The following is a 17,811-nucleotide window of genomic DNA, read 5'->3' on the forward strand; positions in this document are numbered from 1 at the left end:
TATGAAGGCTGCCAACAACACAGGGCAACACTGGGAAAACAAAGCTAACCATGATGGTCAAAAATAAAACAAAAGGCACAACGGTGCAAACAAACCTTCCTGGGTAACGAGAGTTACTGCAAGTCATTAGTGCTGGTCCCCTCCTGAGGTTCTGGAAGCTGATTGGGAACTGCTACCAGATGTGGTATCTTCATCTTGATTCTGGTTTCTTGCTAAACGCATGTATTCTGCCTCCCACAGGGTGAGATAGGGACTGGTCGGGGTAATGGAAAGGGCCATTGAAACATCAATTGCCTGCGGGGATGGCGCATCCGCTGACAGCACTGCTGCTGCTGTTGGCGATTCAGCCGGCGCCGTCACTAATTCCTCGGGATCTGATTCCTCAGTGTCCATTGGGACTTCAGTCAGTGGTACCGCAGTCAGGGATCATCAGCGGAGGTCAACTGGGCCATTCCTATTCATGGGTTCCGCTCCCAAAGCTAGGGTCAACCCCGGGGCAGTAATCATACCTGGCGTTTCCAGCCATGGTTCCGGCTCCGGTACCTGGTGGTAGATGGCTGCAGCTGCAACTCCCGGGGTGACTGATGGGATGGACCGCAGTTGGATCCGTGCCGGGGCCAGGCCGGTCTCGGCCGGGGTCGCCGGTGGAGGTCGGTACAACCGCGCCCGGTCCAGGCGGAGACGTTGTCCTGGGCCTCCATTCTGCTCTAGCGTCCTCATATATCTTCTCCGAACGGGGATCACCCAATGACAGTATCGGGTGTGAGGTGGTGGCGGCCGCTGCAGAGGGTGTATCAGTGGTTGCAGCCTCCGCAGGGGCGGCCTGGGAGCAAGTGTCCTCTCCTCCCCCTGTTCTTCCGATTTCTCCTCTCTTTTCATCATGGCGTTCTGGCGTTCTCCCTCCTCTCTCGGCCCCTTTCCCGCTACTGGCATCTGCCCCTCCTTCCGGGGGCGGTGTCTTCTTGCAGCGGCTCCATACCAAGCCAGTATACGAACCCCTCGGGGGGTGGGCCATGTTGCTGTCACATAGTAATTCAGGCAGGGGAGGCCCAAGACTCTTCGCGGTCTTTTCCTAGGACCTCCCATCTCTTCACGCCCTTCTCCGCACAAGCGGCCATTTTTAATATTCATGTCAGTCTATTAAATCGGGTCTTCTGCACATTTTCAAAAGTACAAAGTCCAACAAATCTCAGGCACATAGAACCCGATGGCATCGGGTCTCGTCATCCTGTTCGTGACGCCAAGTTGGGTCGACCTCCCAGGACCGCGGGGTACTCGGTACCGGGCCGGTGTCGGGGGGATGTGTCACAGCAGCAGTGACCTGGTCCGTGGCCCTGGGCGCCCAAAAATCAATGGTAGTTTGTAATGTAGTTTAAGTGGAATAGTTTGTGACGCCACCTCTGGTGTTCGGCATGTGAGATGTTAGGCCGACGCTGCATGCGGATCCTCTGGGGCTGGTGGTGTGTTGCAGCATAGATGGGGTAGCTCCCCACAGGTGAAGCTATAGTCCCAGGGCCGTGTAGTTGCAATGGATGAGGAGAGGCGCAGGCGGTGTAAAGGATGGTACCCAGATGTAGCGGTGCTGAGCGGGTTGGTGCAAGAATGAATGGAGGACACCGGGGCTTGTAGTTCCTAAGCTTTACTCACAGTCTGCGGTACACAAGGGTGCCTGCCTCCGGGCCGTGTCCTCCGGGTCAGAGACTCAGTCAACCTCCAGGCAAGATGGAACGCTCCCCTCCAACACTCCGCCAACATATACCTTTCTGAACGACTCCTCTATAGTGCCTTAAAGTGTGAAGATCTCCTAGTACTGAGTTACACTGGAGTTCCTCCTGACTGATGTTCCCAAGAACTCTACTTGTACGGCAGACAACTGTAGCCTGCTTCGGGGACTCCCTTTTCCTGAGTCCCGGCTCTCTATCCAGTTGCTGTTGTGCCACAAGTCTTAGATGGGAGTAGTGCATTTACAGCCAACTACTCCACCGGTGTCTGCTACAGAACCATAAATGTCCATACAACCTCGGGGACCGGGCCCCGGCTTTGCGCTGAGAACCTATAGGCAGGGTTCCTCTTCCAACACACGTCCTCTCTGTTCTCCTTACTCCTTCGTTCCGTACTTGTCTTTCTCTCTCTTATGGAAGCTTAGGTTTCAGTTATACGTCTTTCTCCTTCCTTTCCCTTCCCGTGCCAGCTGGCTCCGGTCACTGAGGCAGCTGCAGCACTCCTTCCTCCATCCCTTCTTCCAGGGATCCTCACTCCTGTCCGAGTGACTTCCTACCCGACTAACCTTCTGTCAGACTGACCTTGTCATCCTACACTTTCCCACTCATTTATGTATCTTAACTTTACCCACCTCCCAGCACGTCCAGTGTTCCAAGCAGGGAACCACCAAAGGAGCTCTGCTACTCTCTAAGCAAGGAGCCACAATGTGGTTGTGCAGAACTACCCTGTTGTGTGGGATGCGAGTATTGGAGTGTGGAAAGGAGTTCCCACCTTACCTGGATGGTGGGGCACTACACCTTAGGAGAAGGTGCAGTACCTCTGTGGCGACTGAGCCTCAGGGGTGCCACACTCTCATTTATGGGGCATGCTAATAGGGGGACAGCTTTAGAAAAATGGTGCTAAACTTGTTTTTACCGGACATCACCTATCCACATGCGCTTACTGATCGTGGGAGACCAGCACTGGTCGGCAGAATGGGTAATTATGCTTAATGGGTCGCTTTTATCCCCATTTATTCAGTATGGGACTGCTAGAAAAAGCAAAGTGCTACACTCAGCAGCCCCATAGAAGTTGTCAACCATGTGCTTTGCTGCTCCTTACTGAATAAAAATTCCCTATTCTGCCAATCAAAACGGGTCTCTGCGGTCAGATCCCCACAGATCAGAAGTTGTTACCTATCACTTTAGTATCGTGGCCCATTTTTTCACTAATGATCATTTTGATTCAATACTGGTACGTGGATCACAGTACTATGGCAGTGCAACATAATGTTATGTAAATAATTCTGTAATTGGGGGCAAAATAATCCAGTGGTTTTAGCGATGACCTGACTAATACAAAAGTTACTTGTTTTGAAAGACTAATGTCAGACACGCTTGTTGTTGCCTAGCAACATGATACTTTAGGAAGGACCCGTGTTACCGCAAAGAGGAATCTCATGTTACCTGGCTAAAACTTTGCAGTGGGAAATAGCAGATACTTAATATAGCTGTTCAGTTGCACAGATATAGGCCGTCCATTCATAGCTTGTGACAGCAGCACAGTCAGTATTGGTCTCATGATAAACATGACACACGAGGAAACCTAAAATCAGAAAAGTTCACAGCAATTGATATTCGAGAATTACTGAGAAGTTCCCGATTTGAGAGAATGAGATATAACATGACCAAAATTCATTCAATGAAAGGCATACGTTTACCGCATAAAACATGCTCCCTACCCTGGAGGGTATATACACAAACACTCTGACAATATACACTAAGGGTGTGAAAAATAGGAAAGAAGGAAATCATTGGAATTTACCACGGGTAGTGATCTGTGCCAGCGCCTTAAATGTACAGTGTGAAGACGGCTCAGACGCTGAGCCTGCACTGTCAGCAGTGGGTGTCAGTAGTGACATACGGCTGACAACCTGCTGCATAGCCAGAGCGGAGCTATGAGCCCACTGTTTAACCCTTTAGATACCATGGACAGTAGTGACAAGTGCGTCTAATAGGATTTACAGAGGGAAGGAGGTCTCTTTGTAAATCCATCAGAGGCCGACACGATCAACAAGTGCTGATAAAATGCCTTGGCAGCATGGGGTCTAACAAAGCCTTCAGGTCTGCCATGAACATGAGACGAGATACAAGAAATGGGCTTATCTGCTCACTTCATTGTACGCAACAAGAACCTTCAGGCTTCTTGCTGACTTGCAAGCAAAATATCCACAAAAGTGCCAAGTAGAACTAGGCACTCCTAATGGTGGCGCTCAGGTAGGGTCCTACCCCCTATGCAGAGTAAGGGGCCCGTCACACATAGCGAGATTGCTGATGTTGTGACGCATCAGCGTTCTCACCAGCGATCTCGCTGTGTGTGGCACGCATCAGCGACCACCCCCCCCCGCCGGGTATCGCTGATCGTGCAGGAATGTCCTGGGCCATTTTTTGATCGTTGGTCTCCCGCTGGCCAACGCGCATCGTGTGGCAGCGGGAGACCAACAATCAGCGAGCTTCCAGCGCTGTAAGCAGACGCTGGGAGCTGGTATCCAAGGTAAACAGCGGGTAACTAAGCACGCACGGCGCTTAGTTACCTGCTGTGTACCTTGGATACCTGCGTGCTCGCGCTGGGAGCTGGTATCCAAGGTACACAGCGGGTAACTAAGTGATGCGCGCGTTTAGTTACCCGCTATTTACCTTGGATACCAGCGTCCTCGCTGGTCCTGATCGCTGGTGTGTCTGCCTGTTTGGCAGCTCACCAGCGATCATGTAGCGATGCACCAGTGTTCCTGACCAGGTTGTATCGTTGTCGGGATCGCTGGTGCATCGTTTGGTGTGACGGGACCTTTAGGGTAAGAACTTGGCACTCAAAGATGAACTTGATTTGGTGACCACTTTCCCATTAATGTACGTACCATGATTTCTAGGAATTCCAGCAATTAATCCCAAATATACATGAACTCTTTTTGATTGTCTTTAGTTTTATTTCTTCCACATAGTTTATCTGATGAAGGTCAGAGTCTTGACTGAAGCATGATAATTAATGTGAATTGCGCTGACCAATACAAATATAAGTTTGTATCTTTAATTGAGTGCCAGGTTCTTACCATAATTCTTCTAGAAAGAACCTTATGTTATAGCTTCATAGTAAAACATTACAGCATAGTAGCATCTTAACAATTTACGTGTGTCAGCAAGTGCCGTCTTCTTTGTACAAACTATATCAGTGTAACAATTTAATCCAAGGGACTTGGTCAGAACAAGAGAAAATGGGCTCCTCAAACACGTGGGAACTTCTTGCAGTGGAAAATGCACTGTCCAGGGCCCCCACGTGAGAATGCTTTGAGACAACCAGGTCAAGGGTGCATACATAAACCACCAGGGGGGTACTCGCTCCAGAGTCCTGATGTTAAAGGGAAGCTGTCTGCAGGATTGTGCCCAGTAACCTACAGACAGTGTCAGGCTGGCGCCTTTATACTGATTAAAATGATACCTTGGTTGATGAAATCCGTCTTATGGTTATCTTATTCATTATGCACACTAGCGGGCAGGTCAGTGAGGGATCAGTGACCTGTCAGAAGCCATACAGGTGAATACCTAATCAGAGCACCACATGCCGCAGCGGCCATCCCCACCTTAGGGCATGAACATCTGATTAACACAAAACTGAAAATAAAGATTAAACAACAACCACAAGACGGATTTTATCAACCGAGGTATCATTTTAACCCTGCTGTTATGTTCGGGTCATAGTGACCCAGGAGCAATACAAGTGTATAGTACATGGGAACAGAACAGCAGGGTTACTCAGTATAACGGCACCGACCTGACACTGTCTGTAGGTTACTGTGCACAATCCTGCTGACAGGTTCCCTTTAATCACAAAGCGGATATTTGTGCTGGCAGTAGCAAACTTCCTGTTATATCGGCCCTTCATATCAGAGAGAAGGACAATATCAAAGCAGATTTCCCGAGCCGCAACCAGCTGCGACAGGGAGAGTGATACCTGAAGAATTCAGTGTTGGATCAGATTGTGGTCATGTGGGGTTGTCCAGAAATCTATCTTTTCGCAACCAGGCTAAACCGCAAACTAGAAAGGTTGTATTCACTGGATCCGAGGGAAAACCCTCAGGTGGTAGATGCCTTTTTGATTAAATGGGACTTCAGCCTTGCGTATACTTTTCCTCCGATATGTCTATTTCCGTCTGTTCTAAGCAAGATCAGAGAGGAGGGGACAAGAATTGTTCTCCTAGCCCCCTTCTGGCCCAAGAGACCTTGGTTCTTCTGGCTGAAGATGTCGATCACAGATCCCTGGATTCATCCAGAAATCCCAGACCTTTTCTCTCAGGGACCCATACACAATGCCATCCTCAAGCGACAAGGCTGCATTTAACCGTCTTGAGATAAATTGACACGTCACTCGTTATATAAAAAACAGTAGGTGCTCAGGCAAGGGTTACCAACCCCTATATCAAATGTCATCAAATGTAATCAAAAAAGTCTGGCATTCAAATGTCAAATTTGCTTGTAATAAATTTATTTCATGAAAACATAATCCAAAAACGTGACGTTTCGGTCATTGCCTTGACCTTCATCAGACGGATCATGTATATTTATTAATAACTAGCTGAAGAGCCCGGCGCTGCCCGGGCATAGTAACTAACTGTGGTTAGTTATAGCAAATTATAATTATCCTCCATCCCATAGTCCCGTGCCCATATACCCATCATACATATCCACGATCCCATAAGCCCGTGCCCGTATACCCATCACACATCCTCCATCCCATAGTCCCATGCCCATATACCCATCACACATCCTCCATCCCATAGTCCCGTACCCATATACCCATCATACATATTCGCCATCTCATAGTCCCATGCCCATAATAATAATAATAATCTTTATTTTTATATAGCGCTAACATATTCCGCAGCGCTTTACAGTTTGCACACATTTTCATCACTGTCCCCGATGGGGGCTCACAATCTAAATTCCAATGTCTTTGGAGTGTGGGAGGAAACCGGAGTACCCGGAGGAAACCCACGCAAACACGGGGAGAACATACAAACTCCTTGCAGATGTTGTCCTTGGTGGGATTCGAACCCAGGACCCCAGCGCTGCAAGGCTGCAGCGCTAACCACTGAGCCACCGTGCTACCCATCATACATATCCTCCATCCCTTAGTCCCGTGCCCATATACCCATTATACATATCCTCCATCCCATAGTCCTGTGCACATATACCCATCATACATATCCTCCATCCCATAGTCCAGTGCCCATATACCCATCACACATCCTCCATCCCATAGTCCCGTGCCCATATACCCGTCATACATATTCGCCATCCCATAGTCCAGTGCCCATATACCCATCACAGATCCTCCATCCCATAGTCCAGTGCCCATATACCCATCACACATCCTCCATCCCATAGTCGCGTGCACATATACCCATCATACATATCCTCCATCCCATAGTCCTGTGCCCATATACCCATCATACATATCCTCCACCCCATAGTCCCATGCCCATATACCCATCACACATCCTCCATGCTATAGTCCCGTGCCCATATACCCGTCATACATATCCTCCATCCCATAGTCTAGTGCCCATATACCCATCACACATCCTCCATCCCATAGTCCCATGCCCATATACCCATCACACATCCTCCATCCCATAGTCCCGTGCCCATATACCCATCATACATATTCGCCATCCCATAGTCGAGTGCCCATATACCCATCACACATCCTTCATCTCATAATCCCATGCCCATATACCCATCATACATATCCTCCATCCCTTAGTCCCGTGCCCATATACCCATTATACATATCCTCCATCCCATAGTCCCGTTCACATATACCCATCATACATATCCTCCATCCCATAGTCCCGTGCCCATATACCCATCACAGATCCTCCATCCCATAGTCCAGTGCCCATATACCCATCACACATCCTCCATCCCATAGTCCCGTGCCCATATACCCGTCATACATATTCGCCATCCCATAGTCCTGTGCCCATATACCCATCATACATATCCGCCATCCCATAGTCCAGTGCCCATATACCCATCACAGATCCTCCATCCCATAGTCCAGTGCCCATATACCCATCACACATCCTCCATCCCATAGTCGCGTGCACATATACCCATCATACATATCCGCCATCCCATAGTCCATTGCCCATATACCCATCACAGATCCTCCATCCCATAGTCCAGTGCCCATATACCCATCACACATCCTCCATCCCATAGTCGCGTGCACATATACCCATCATACATATCCTCCATCCCATAGTCCTGTGCCCATATACCCATCATACATATCCTCCATCCCATAGTCCCATGCCCATATACCCATCACACATCCTCCATGCTATAGTCCCGTGCCCATATACCCGTCATACATATCCTCCATCCCATAGTCTAGTGCCCATATACCCATCACACATCCTCCATCCCATAGTCAACCATTATGACATCATAATGAGCGGCGGGGCTTGCAACCTATGACATCAGCGTCGCCATGGCAACCATTATGACATCAATGAGGGGCGGGGCTTGATACACACACACTTTTTCCCCATTATGTAGATAGGGGCAAAATTGTTTGGTGAATTGGAATGCGCGGGGTTAAAATTTCGCCTCACAACATAGTCTAGGACGCTCTCGGGGTCCAGACGTGTGACTGTGCCAAATTTTGTGGCTGTAGCTGCGACGGTGCGGATGCCTATCCCGGACATACACACACATACATACACACACTTGAGCTTTATATATTAGATGGAAGCCACCAAAAAATGATTCATTCAGAAAGTGTTCATTTAGCAATCGAGAATACATAGAAGACTGAAGTTCCAGTGTGTCTATCTATGGAGAAGGGTTCTGTAATTCTATTGTATGTGCGGTCATGTGTGACAGAAACCACATATATTACTTACCAGTAACGTGTTTTATTTTTTTCGGAACCCATGACAGCACCCTTATGTTCCCACTGGTTACTAAGAATTGCCCCTTCTGGTTGGTGGGTTCTTTTGTTCTATGTGGTTAGAATGATCTAGATGTGTGTACACTAACTATAGGAGGTCCTCATGCTCTGTAATCCACTGATGCGGAGAGGAGCCGCCCGTTTTATCTTGAAGGTTTCCTGTCCTTGAAGGGCGGATCCCCTCTCTCGTTGTAGCTGTCATGGGTTCCGAAAAAACACATTACCGGTAAGTAATATACTTGTTTATCATTTTGTCATTGTTTATTGTACTGCTTTCCTCATTCCCAGTGAAAAAAACAAAAAAGTACATTGAATAATCAATATCTGCTTGGTTGGGATGTGACACCCTGACGATCAGCTCTTCACAGCACTGTCCGCTGTATAGTGGCCATGGTCGGGTGCTGCTCATCTGCCTCCTCGTCAAATCAATAGCTTTATTAGCATTTTTTCTTAAATACACAGCATAAAACTCAATGAGCTTTTGGGGTTTGATGTTGCAGATTTCCTGGTCCATTTCTAGTAAGTAAATTAGATCACTTGCCTTTTTTGTGTGTTTTTTTAATGTGCATTTTTTTGTCGCTATGATTTTCGTAACATGTGGCAAAAAAACGCAGTTTGTGAACACGGCCTTAGCATGTTTGGATATTAGAAGCCTGACAGAACGATATGCACCAAAACTGTACATTGATGACGGAGAAATGGGAGGTGATAATATGATGCCATTTCCACACATAACGCCAGAGATGTGCTGGCGCACGCTGAGTGCCCCTTGAGGTGCCGCCGCCCTCCCTGCCGGCTTCCCCGGGGCCGCCTTGTCCTCAGTGGCGTCACTAGGAAGTGACCGGCCTCCTATATAGAGGCGCCGCGCTCCTCACACAGCCCAGACATGGCTCCGGCTCGGGCTTTTCTAGGAGGCTGCCGGCGCTTGGCCCTGGGGAGGAGGGTGGCAGGGAGCCCCGGACCTCCGCTCCGGGGCCGGAATGGCTGGCTGCGGCACCTGTCTTCCAGCGGCCCGGAGGACGGCGACATGAAGAGGTATCTGAGTGCGCACTACAGCGAGGCGAGGAGGGGCATCAACGGTGAGAGTGAGTGCCTGTGCTGGTATGTGTGTGCTCATGGCAGAGTGACCAGTGCAGTTCTGCCATCTTTTCCCCCATATATCTAATCACCAGCTGACGCTGGCACCGAGGGTGACTTGTGGAAAGTTTCCACACCACAGGCATGAAACTGATGGTGCATACAGTATTAGCGGCCATTTCTGTACCACTCGGACCCCCGCGATCACTGTACAGTGCCCCAAATGGCCCATCAGATATATGCCCAGCCATTTCTGTACCACTCGGACCCCCAGCGATCACTATACAGTGCCCCAAATGGCCCATCAGATATATGCCCAGCCATTTCTCTACCACTCGGACCCCCAGCGATCACTATACAGTGCCCCAAATGGCCCATCAGATATATGCCCAGCCATTTCTGTACCACTCGGACCCCCGCGATCACTGTACAGTGCCCCAAATGGCCCATCAGATATATGCCCAGCCATTTCTGTACCACTCGGACCCCCAGCGATCACTATACAGTGCCCCAAATGGCCCATCAGATATATGCCCAGCCATTTCTCTACCACTCGGACCCCCAGCGATCACTATACAGTGCCCCAAATGGCCCATCAGATATATGCCCAGCCATTTCTGTACCACTCGGACCCCCAGCGATCACTATACAGTGCCCCAAATGGCCCATCAGATATATGCCTCGCCATTTCTCTACCACTCGGACCCCCAGCGATCACTATACAGTGCCCCAAATGGCCCATCAGATATATGCCCAGCCATTTCTGTACCACTCGGACCCCCAGCGATCACTATACAGTGCCCCAAATGGCCCATCAGATATATGCCCAGCCATTTCTGTACCACTCGGACCCCCAGCGATCACTATACAGTGCCCCAAATGGCCCATCAGATATATGCCCAGCCATTTCTCTACCACTCGGACCCCCAGCGATCACTATACAGTGCCCCAAATGGCCCATCAGATATATGCCCAGCCATTTCTGTACCACTCGGACCCCCAGCGATCACTATACAGTGCCCCAAATGGCCCATCAGATATATGCCTCGCCATTTCTCTACCACTCGGACCCCCAGCGATCACTATACAGTGCCCCAAATGGCCCATCAGATATATGCCCAGCCATTTCTGTACCACTCGGACCCCCAGCGATCACTATACAGTGCCCCAAATGGCCCATCAGATATATGCCCAGCCATTTCTGTACCACTCGGACCCCCAGCGATCACTATACAGTGCCCCAAATGGCCCATCAGATATATGCCCAGCCATTTCTCTACCACTCGGACCCCCAGCGATCACTATACAGTGCCCCAAATGGCCCATCAGATATATGCCTCGCCATTTCTGTACCACTCGGACCCCCAGCGATCACTATACAGTGCTCCAAATGGCCCATCAGATATATGCCCAGCCATTTCTGTACCACTCGGACCCCCAACGATCACTATACAGTGCCCCAAATGGCCCATCAGATATATGCCTCGCCATTTCTCTACCACTCGGACCCCCAGCGATCACTATACAGTGCCCCAAATGGCCCATTAGATATATGCCCAGCCATTTCTGTACCACTCGGACCCCCAGCGATCACTATACAGTGCCCCAAATGGCCCATCAGATATATGCCCAGCCATTTCTCTAACACTCGGACCCCCAGCGATCACTATACAGTGCTCCAAATGGCCCATCAGATATATGCCCAGCCATTTCTCTACCACTCGGACCCCCAGCGATCACTATACAGTGCCCCAAATGGCCCATCAGATATATGCCCAGCCATTTCTGTACCACTCGGACCCCCAGCGATCACTATACAGTGCTCCAAATGGCCCATCAGATATATGCCCAGCCATTTCTGTACCACTCGGACCCCCAGCGATCACTATACAGTGCCCCAAATGGCCCATTAGATATATGCCTCGCCATTTCTGTACCACTCGGACCCCCAGCGATCACTATACAGTGCCCCAAATGGCCCATTAGATATATGCCCAGCCATTTCTGTACTACTCGGACCCCCAGCGATCACTATACAGTGCCCCAAATGGCCCATCAGATATATGCCCAGCCATTTCTCTAACACTCAGACCCCCAGCGATCACTATACAGTGCTCCAAATGGCCCATCAGATATATGCCCAGCCATTTCTGTACCACTCGGACCCCCAGCGATCACTATACAGTGCCCCAAATGGCCTATCAGATATATGCCCAGCCATTTCTGTACCACTCGGACCCCCAGCGATCACTATACAGTGCCCCAAATGGCCCATCAGATATATGCCCAGCCATTTCTCTACCACTCGGACCCCCAGCGATCACTATACAGTGCCCCAAATGGCCCATCAGATATATGCCCAGCCATTTCTGTACCACTCGGACCCCCAGCGATCACTATACAGTGCCCCAAATGGCCCATCAGATATATGCCCAGTCATTTCTCTACCACTCGGACCCCCAGCGATCACTATACAGTGCCCCAAATGGCCCATCAGATATATGCCCAGCCATTTCTGTATCACTCGGACCCCCAGCGATCACTATACAGTGCCCCAAATGGCCCATTAGATATATGCCCAGCCATTTCTGTACCACTCGGACCCCCAGCGATCACTATACAGTGCCCCAAATGGCCCATTAGATATATGCCCAGCCATTTCTGTACCACTCGGACCCTCAGCGATCACTATACAGTGCCCCAAATGGCCCATCAGATATATGCCCAGTCATTTCTCTACCACTCGGACCCCCAGCGATCACTATACAGTGCCCCAAATGGCCCATCAGATATATGCCCAGCCATTTCTGTACCACTCGGACCCCCAGCGATCACTATACAGTGCCTCAAATGGCCCATTAGATATATGCCCAGCCATGTCTGTACCACTCGGACCCCCAGCGATCACTATACAGTGCCCCAAATGGCCCATCAGATATATGCCCAGCCATTTCTGTTCCACTCGGTCCCCCCCCCGCGATCACTGTACAGTGCCCTAAATGGCCCATCAGATATATGCCCAGCCATTTCTCTACCACTCGGACCCCCCGCGATCACTATGCAGTGCCCCAAATGGCCCATCAGATATATGCCCAGCCATTTCTGTACCACTCAGACCCCCAGCGATCAATATACAGTGCCCCAAATGGCCCATTAGATATATGCCCAGCCATTTCTGTACCACTTGGACCCCCCGCGATCACTATACAGTGCCCCAAATGGCCCATCAGATATATGCCCAGCCATTTCTGTACTACTCGGACCCCCAGCGATCACTGTACAGTGCCCCAAATGGCCCATCAGATATATGCCCAGCCATTTCTGTACCACTCGGACCCTCCCCGCGATCACTGTACAGTGCCCCAAATGGCCCATCAGATATATGCCCAGCCATTTCTGTACTACTCGGACCCCCAGCGATCACTGTACAGTGCCCCAAATGGCCCATCAGATATATGCCCAGCCATTTCTGTACCACTCGGACCCCCCCCGCGATCACTGTACAGTGCCCCAAATGGCCCATCAGATATATGCCCAGCCATTTCTGTACCACTCGGACCCCCAGCGATCACTATACAGTGCCCCAAATGGCCAATTAGATATATGCCCAGCCATTTCTCTACCACTCGGACCCCCCGCGATCACTGTACAGTGCCCCAAATGGCCCATCAGATATATGCCCAGCCCATTTCTGTACCACTCGGACCCCCAGCGATCACTGTACAGTGCCCCAAATGGCCCATCAGATATATGCCCAGCCATTTCTGTACCACTCGGACCCCCAGCGATCACTGTACAGTGCCCCAAATGGCCCATCAGATATATGCCCAGCCATTTCTCTACCACTCGGACCCCCAGCGATCACTATACAGTGCCCCAAATGGCCCATCAGATATATGCCCAGCCATTTCTGTACCACTCGGACACCCAGCAATCACTATACAGTGCCCCAAATGGCCCATCAGATATATGCCCAGTCATTTCTCTGCCACTCGGACCCCCAGGGATCACTATACAGTGCCCCAAATGGCCCATCAGATGTATGCCCAGCCATTTGTGTACCACTCGGACCCCCAGCGATCACTATACAGTTCCCCAAATGGCCCATCAGCTATATGCCCAGCCATTTCTGTACCACTCGGACCCCCAGCGATCACTGTACAGTGACCCAAATGACACATCAGATATATGCCCAGCCATTTCTGTACCACTCGGACCCCCAGCGATCACTGTACAGTGCCCAAAATGGCACATCAAATATATGCCCAGCCATTTCTGTACCACTCGGACCCCCAGCGATCACTATACAGTGCCCCAAATGGCCCATCAGATATATGCCCAGCCATTTCTCTACCACTCTGACCCCCTGTGATCACTATACAGTGCCCCAAATGGCCCATCAGATATATGCCCAGCCATTTCTCTACCACTCGGACCCCCAGCGATCACTATACAGTGCCCCAAATGGCCCATCAGATGTATGCCCAGCTGTTTCTATACCACTCGGACCCCAGCGATTACTATACAGTGCCCCAAATGGCCCATCAGATATATGCCCAGCCATTTCTGTACCGCTCGGACCCCCAGCGATCACTATATAGTGCCCCAGATGGCACACCAGATATATGCCCAGCCATTTCTGTACCACTCGGACCCTCAGTGATCACTATACAGTGCCCCCAGCCAACACATCAGATATATATATATATATATATATATGTCCAGCCATTTCTGTACCACACGGACCCCAGTGATTACTATACAGTGCCCCAGATGGCACACCAGATATATGCCCAGCCATTTCTGTACCACTCGGACCCCCAGCGATCACTATACAGTGCCCCAGATGGCACACCAGATATATGCCCAGCCATTTGTGTACCACTCGGACCCCCAGCGATCACTATACAGTGCCCCAAATGGCACATTCGATATATGCCCAGTCATTTCTCTACCACTCTGACCCCCAGCGATCACTATACAGTGCCCCAAATGGCCCATCAGATGTATGCCCAGCTGTTTCTGTACCACTCGGACCCCAGCGATCACTATACAGTGCCCCAGATGGCACACCAGATATATGCCCAGCCATTTCTGTACCACTCGGACCCCAGCGATCACTATACAGTGCCCCAGATGGCACACCAGATATATGCCCAGCCATTTCTGTACCACTCGGATCCCCAGCGATCACTATACAATGCCCCAAATGGCCCATCAGATATATGACCAGCCATTTCTATACCACTCAGACCCCCAGCGATCACTATACAGTGCCCCAAATGGCCCATCAGATATATGACCAGCCATTTCTGTACCACTCGGACCCTCAGTGATCACTATACAGTGCCCCCCAGACAACACATCAGATATATATATGCCCAGCCATTTCTGTAGCACTCGGACCCCCAGTGATCACTATACAGTGTCCCAGGTGGCACGTCAGATATATGCCCTCTGTTACATGGGTATTACTACTAGATCTTGCTCTTCCTTTGGGCTGTGTTATAGTTCTGCACAGCTTGGCTGACATTCCCGTCCCTTTAAAGATTGGGGCGATCTAGGGGCAGGACCCCAAAATGTCAGTAGGCTGGGATGTAAAACAATAAGTCCACATTCACGCGGTCAGTATTTTCTATCAGTATCTGTAAGCCAAATCCAGGAGAGGAACAATCAGAGGAAAGGTATAGAAACACAACACCATTTCTGGATTTTTTTTTTTTTTTTAATGCTTTGTTCCTGATTTTTATCTACCAACACGGAGGTAAAAACTGACCAAATACTGAAAAGTGTGAGCATGCCCTAAATGAGCAATCTGGGTAAAACTAATGCACTGCATCCTGTTATGTTTTCGGAATCCAGTCACCAGTCGTGATCTTCCCTAGTAACCCAGTGACAGTTTTGTCTACACTGATCCTTAAAGTGAACCTGCCACGTCCGATCTGTGGGCTGCATGGTATAGAGAAGAAGCTGAGCAGAATGATAATACAGGATTGTGAGAAAAGATCTAATCGAGCTTGTATATAGTCAGTTAATCTTGGTGTTTATGTATACGAGTCCGGTGGGCGGTGCTTGCAGAGATATGCCAGTCATAGAGGGAAGACTGTCAATCATTGTGGGACCGCCCACTGGACTCAAAGATGTATAATGTGATCAGCGCCTCCTGCTGGCAGATACCATTTTCAGCATGACACATTTCATTGCTTAAAACCGAGACATCCCCATCTTTCCCCCTTTCAGTACCAGCTACACAGTGCCCCTACAATGGTGCCAGGCTGACGTCACAATGGTATTGTAGGCCACAGGTGGATTGGCTGTGATTCTTTGCTCTAACCTGCACCCTATTGTACTGGTTTCTGCAGATGGAGAGCAGAGGAAATTTCCCACCTGAAATAGATTGCTCACTTTTTTACCACAGGCAACTCCGCTGCGTTGTGCTTCGGTTCCCGTTCATAGTACATAGATAATAATGTGTCAATAAATAAAATATTAGAAAACTGTCTTCAGTTTATTGTAATAACTTGTATACAGGAGTTCTAGTTGCTCGTCGCACACACTCCAGCTTACTTAGAAATCTCCTTTTTATGAGTGTTTCTATGTCCGTAACTCAGAAGATGTATTCTAGCTTCTGGCACATGGCTGCACAACCTGTGTATTAATATCATGTATATGGTATATTATTTTTCACATTCAGACGTATACATTGAAAATATTCTGTGTACTTATGATGGACGGCTCCAACCTCACTGTACAGTCACATTTTGATTCCCATTGTTAAAAAAAAGTATACATATGCTATATATCCTTTTTAATTGATGTTGCCTTCATGTCTTTCCGGATGTAAGCATCGAAGGATATGACAATTTAACTTTATCTCTGGGTAGAAAATGTCGGCATACTACATTTTTCTATACAGTTAAAATATGTAATCAGTAATCACACACCAACCCAGTAAATGCATAAGGGACGCTGCCTTGGTAAACACCCAGGGCCTTGGGCTCTATAGATATGTGTGAGGGAATGTGCCAAGTATACATTTGGGCTGATGACACTTTATAGAAAAAATAGATAATATCCGTCAGGAATTCCGCTCCCAGCCACCAGGTGACTCCCGTCCCTTCCTGCATTTCCCCTGGCTCACTGCCACATTTGACCCCATCACAGAAGAAGTTTTCCAGACTCCTCTCTTCTTCTCGTCCGACTACATGCACTACCTACCCCATTCCCTCACATCTCCTCCAGTCGTCACAACTCGTCTAACTACAATCTTTAATCTCTCCCTCTCCTCGGGCATTTTCCCATCCTCCTTCAAACACTCTATCGTTACTCCATTACTAAAGAAACCCGCTCTCGACCCATCCTGCACAAACAACTACAGAGCGGTCTCCAATCTCCCCTTCATCTCTAAACTCTTGGAGCTCTTAGTCTACTCCCACCTTACCCATTACCTCTCCACTCCCTCCCTCCTAGATCCTTCACAGTCCGGCTTTCGACCCCTACATTTGACAGAAACTGCACTCATTAAAGTTACCAGTGACCTTCTGACAACAAAATGTAACGTTGACCACTCTCTGCTTATTCTTCTCGATCTTTCTGCAGCTTTCGACACTGTTGACCACCGTCTCCTACCCTCTAGGCTCCAGTCACTAGGCATTAAGGATGCTGCTTTCTCCTGGTTCTTTCTATGTTTCTGACCACTCCTTCAGTGTGTTGTTCGTTGGCTCCACGTCATCTCCTCTTCCACTCGCTGTCGGGGTATCTCAGGGCTCAGTCCTTGGCCCCCTTCTCTTCTCTCTCTATACGGCCCCAATTGGACAGACCATCAGCAGATTTGGCTTTCAGTACCATCATTATGCTGATGACACACAACTATACACGTCATCCCCTGACCTTACCCCCGCTGTACTTCAGAACGCCAGTAACTGTCTATCCGCAGTCTCCAACATCATGTCCGCTCTCTCTGAAACTCAACCTCTCAAAAACTGAACTTCTTCTGCTCCCGCCGTCTACTAACCTCCCTAA

General features: G+C 49.3%; 1 protein-coding gene across 2 annotated transcripts in view; it reads left to right on the forward strand.

The window, feature by feature from the left end:
• Window positions 1-9,442: 9,442 nt before the first annotated feature.
• The window catches only part of NT5DC3 (5'-nucleotidase domain containing 3), a 96,726-nt gene continuing 88,357 nt past the window's right edge, over window positions 9,443-17,811 (forward strand). Inside the window, exon 1 of one of the 2 annotated variants that reach the window (XM_073575157.1) lies at window positions 9,443-9,791. In XM_073575157.1, the coding sequence (XP_073431258.1) occupies window positions 9,599-9,791 (193 nt within the window). In that variant the 5' untranslated portion in view covers window positions 9,443-9,598. The remainder of the gene's footprint in view (window positions 9,792-17,811) is intronic. The other variant, XM_073575158.1, reaches the window with a different exon arrangement.

The sequence above is a fragment of the Dendrobates tinctorius genome, unplaced genomic scaffold (genome assembly GCF_039654945.1).
Source record: "Dendrobates tinctorius isolate UK_male_01 unplaced genomic scaffold, ASM3965494v1 ptg000043l, whole genome shotgun sequence".
In the NCBI taxonomy this organism is placed as follows: domain Eukaryota; kingdom Metazoa; phylum Chordata; class Amphibia; order Anura; family Dendrobatidae; genus Dendrobates; species Dendrobates tinctorius.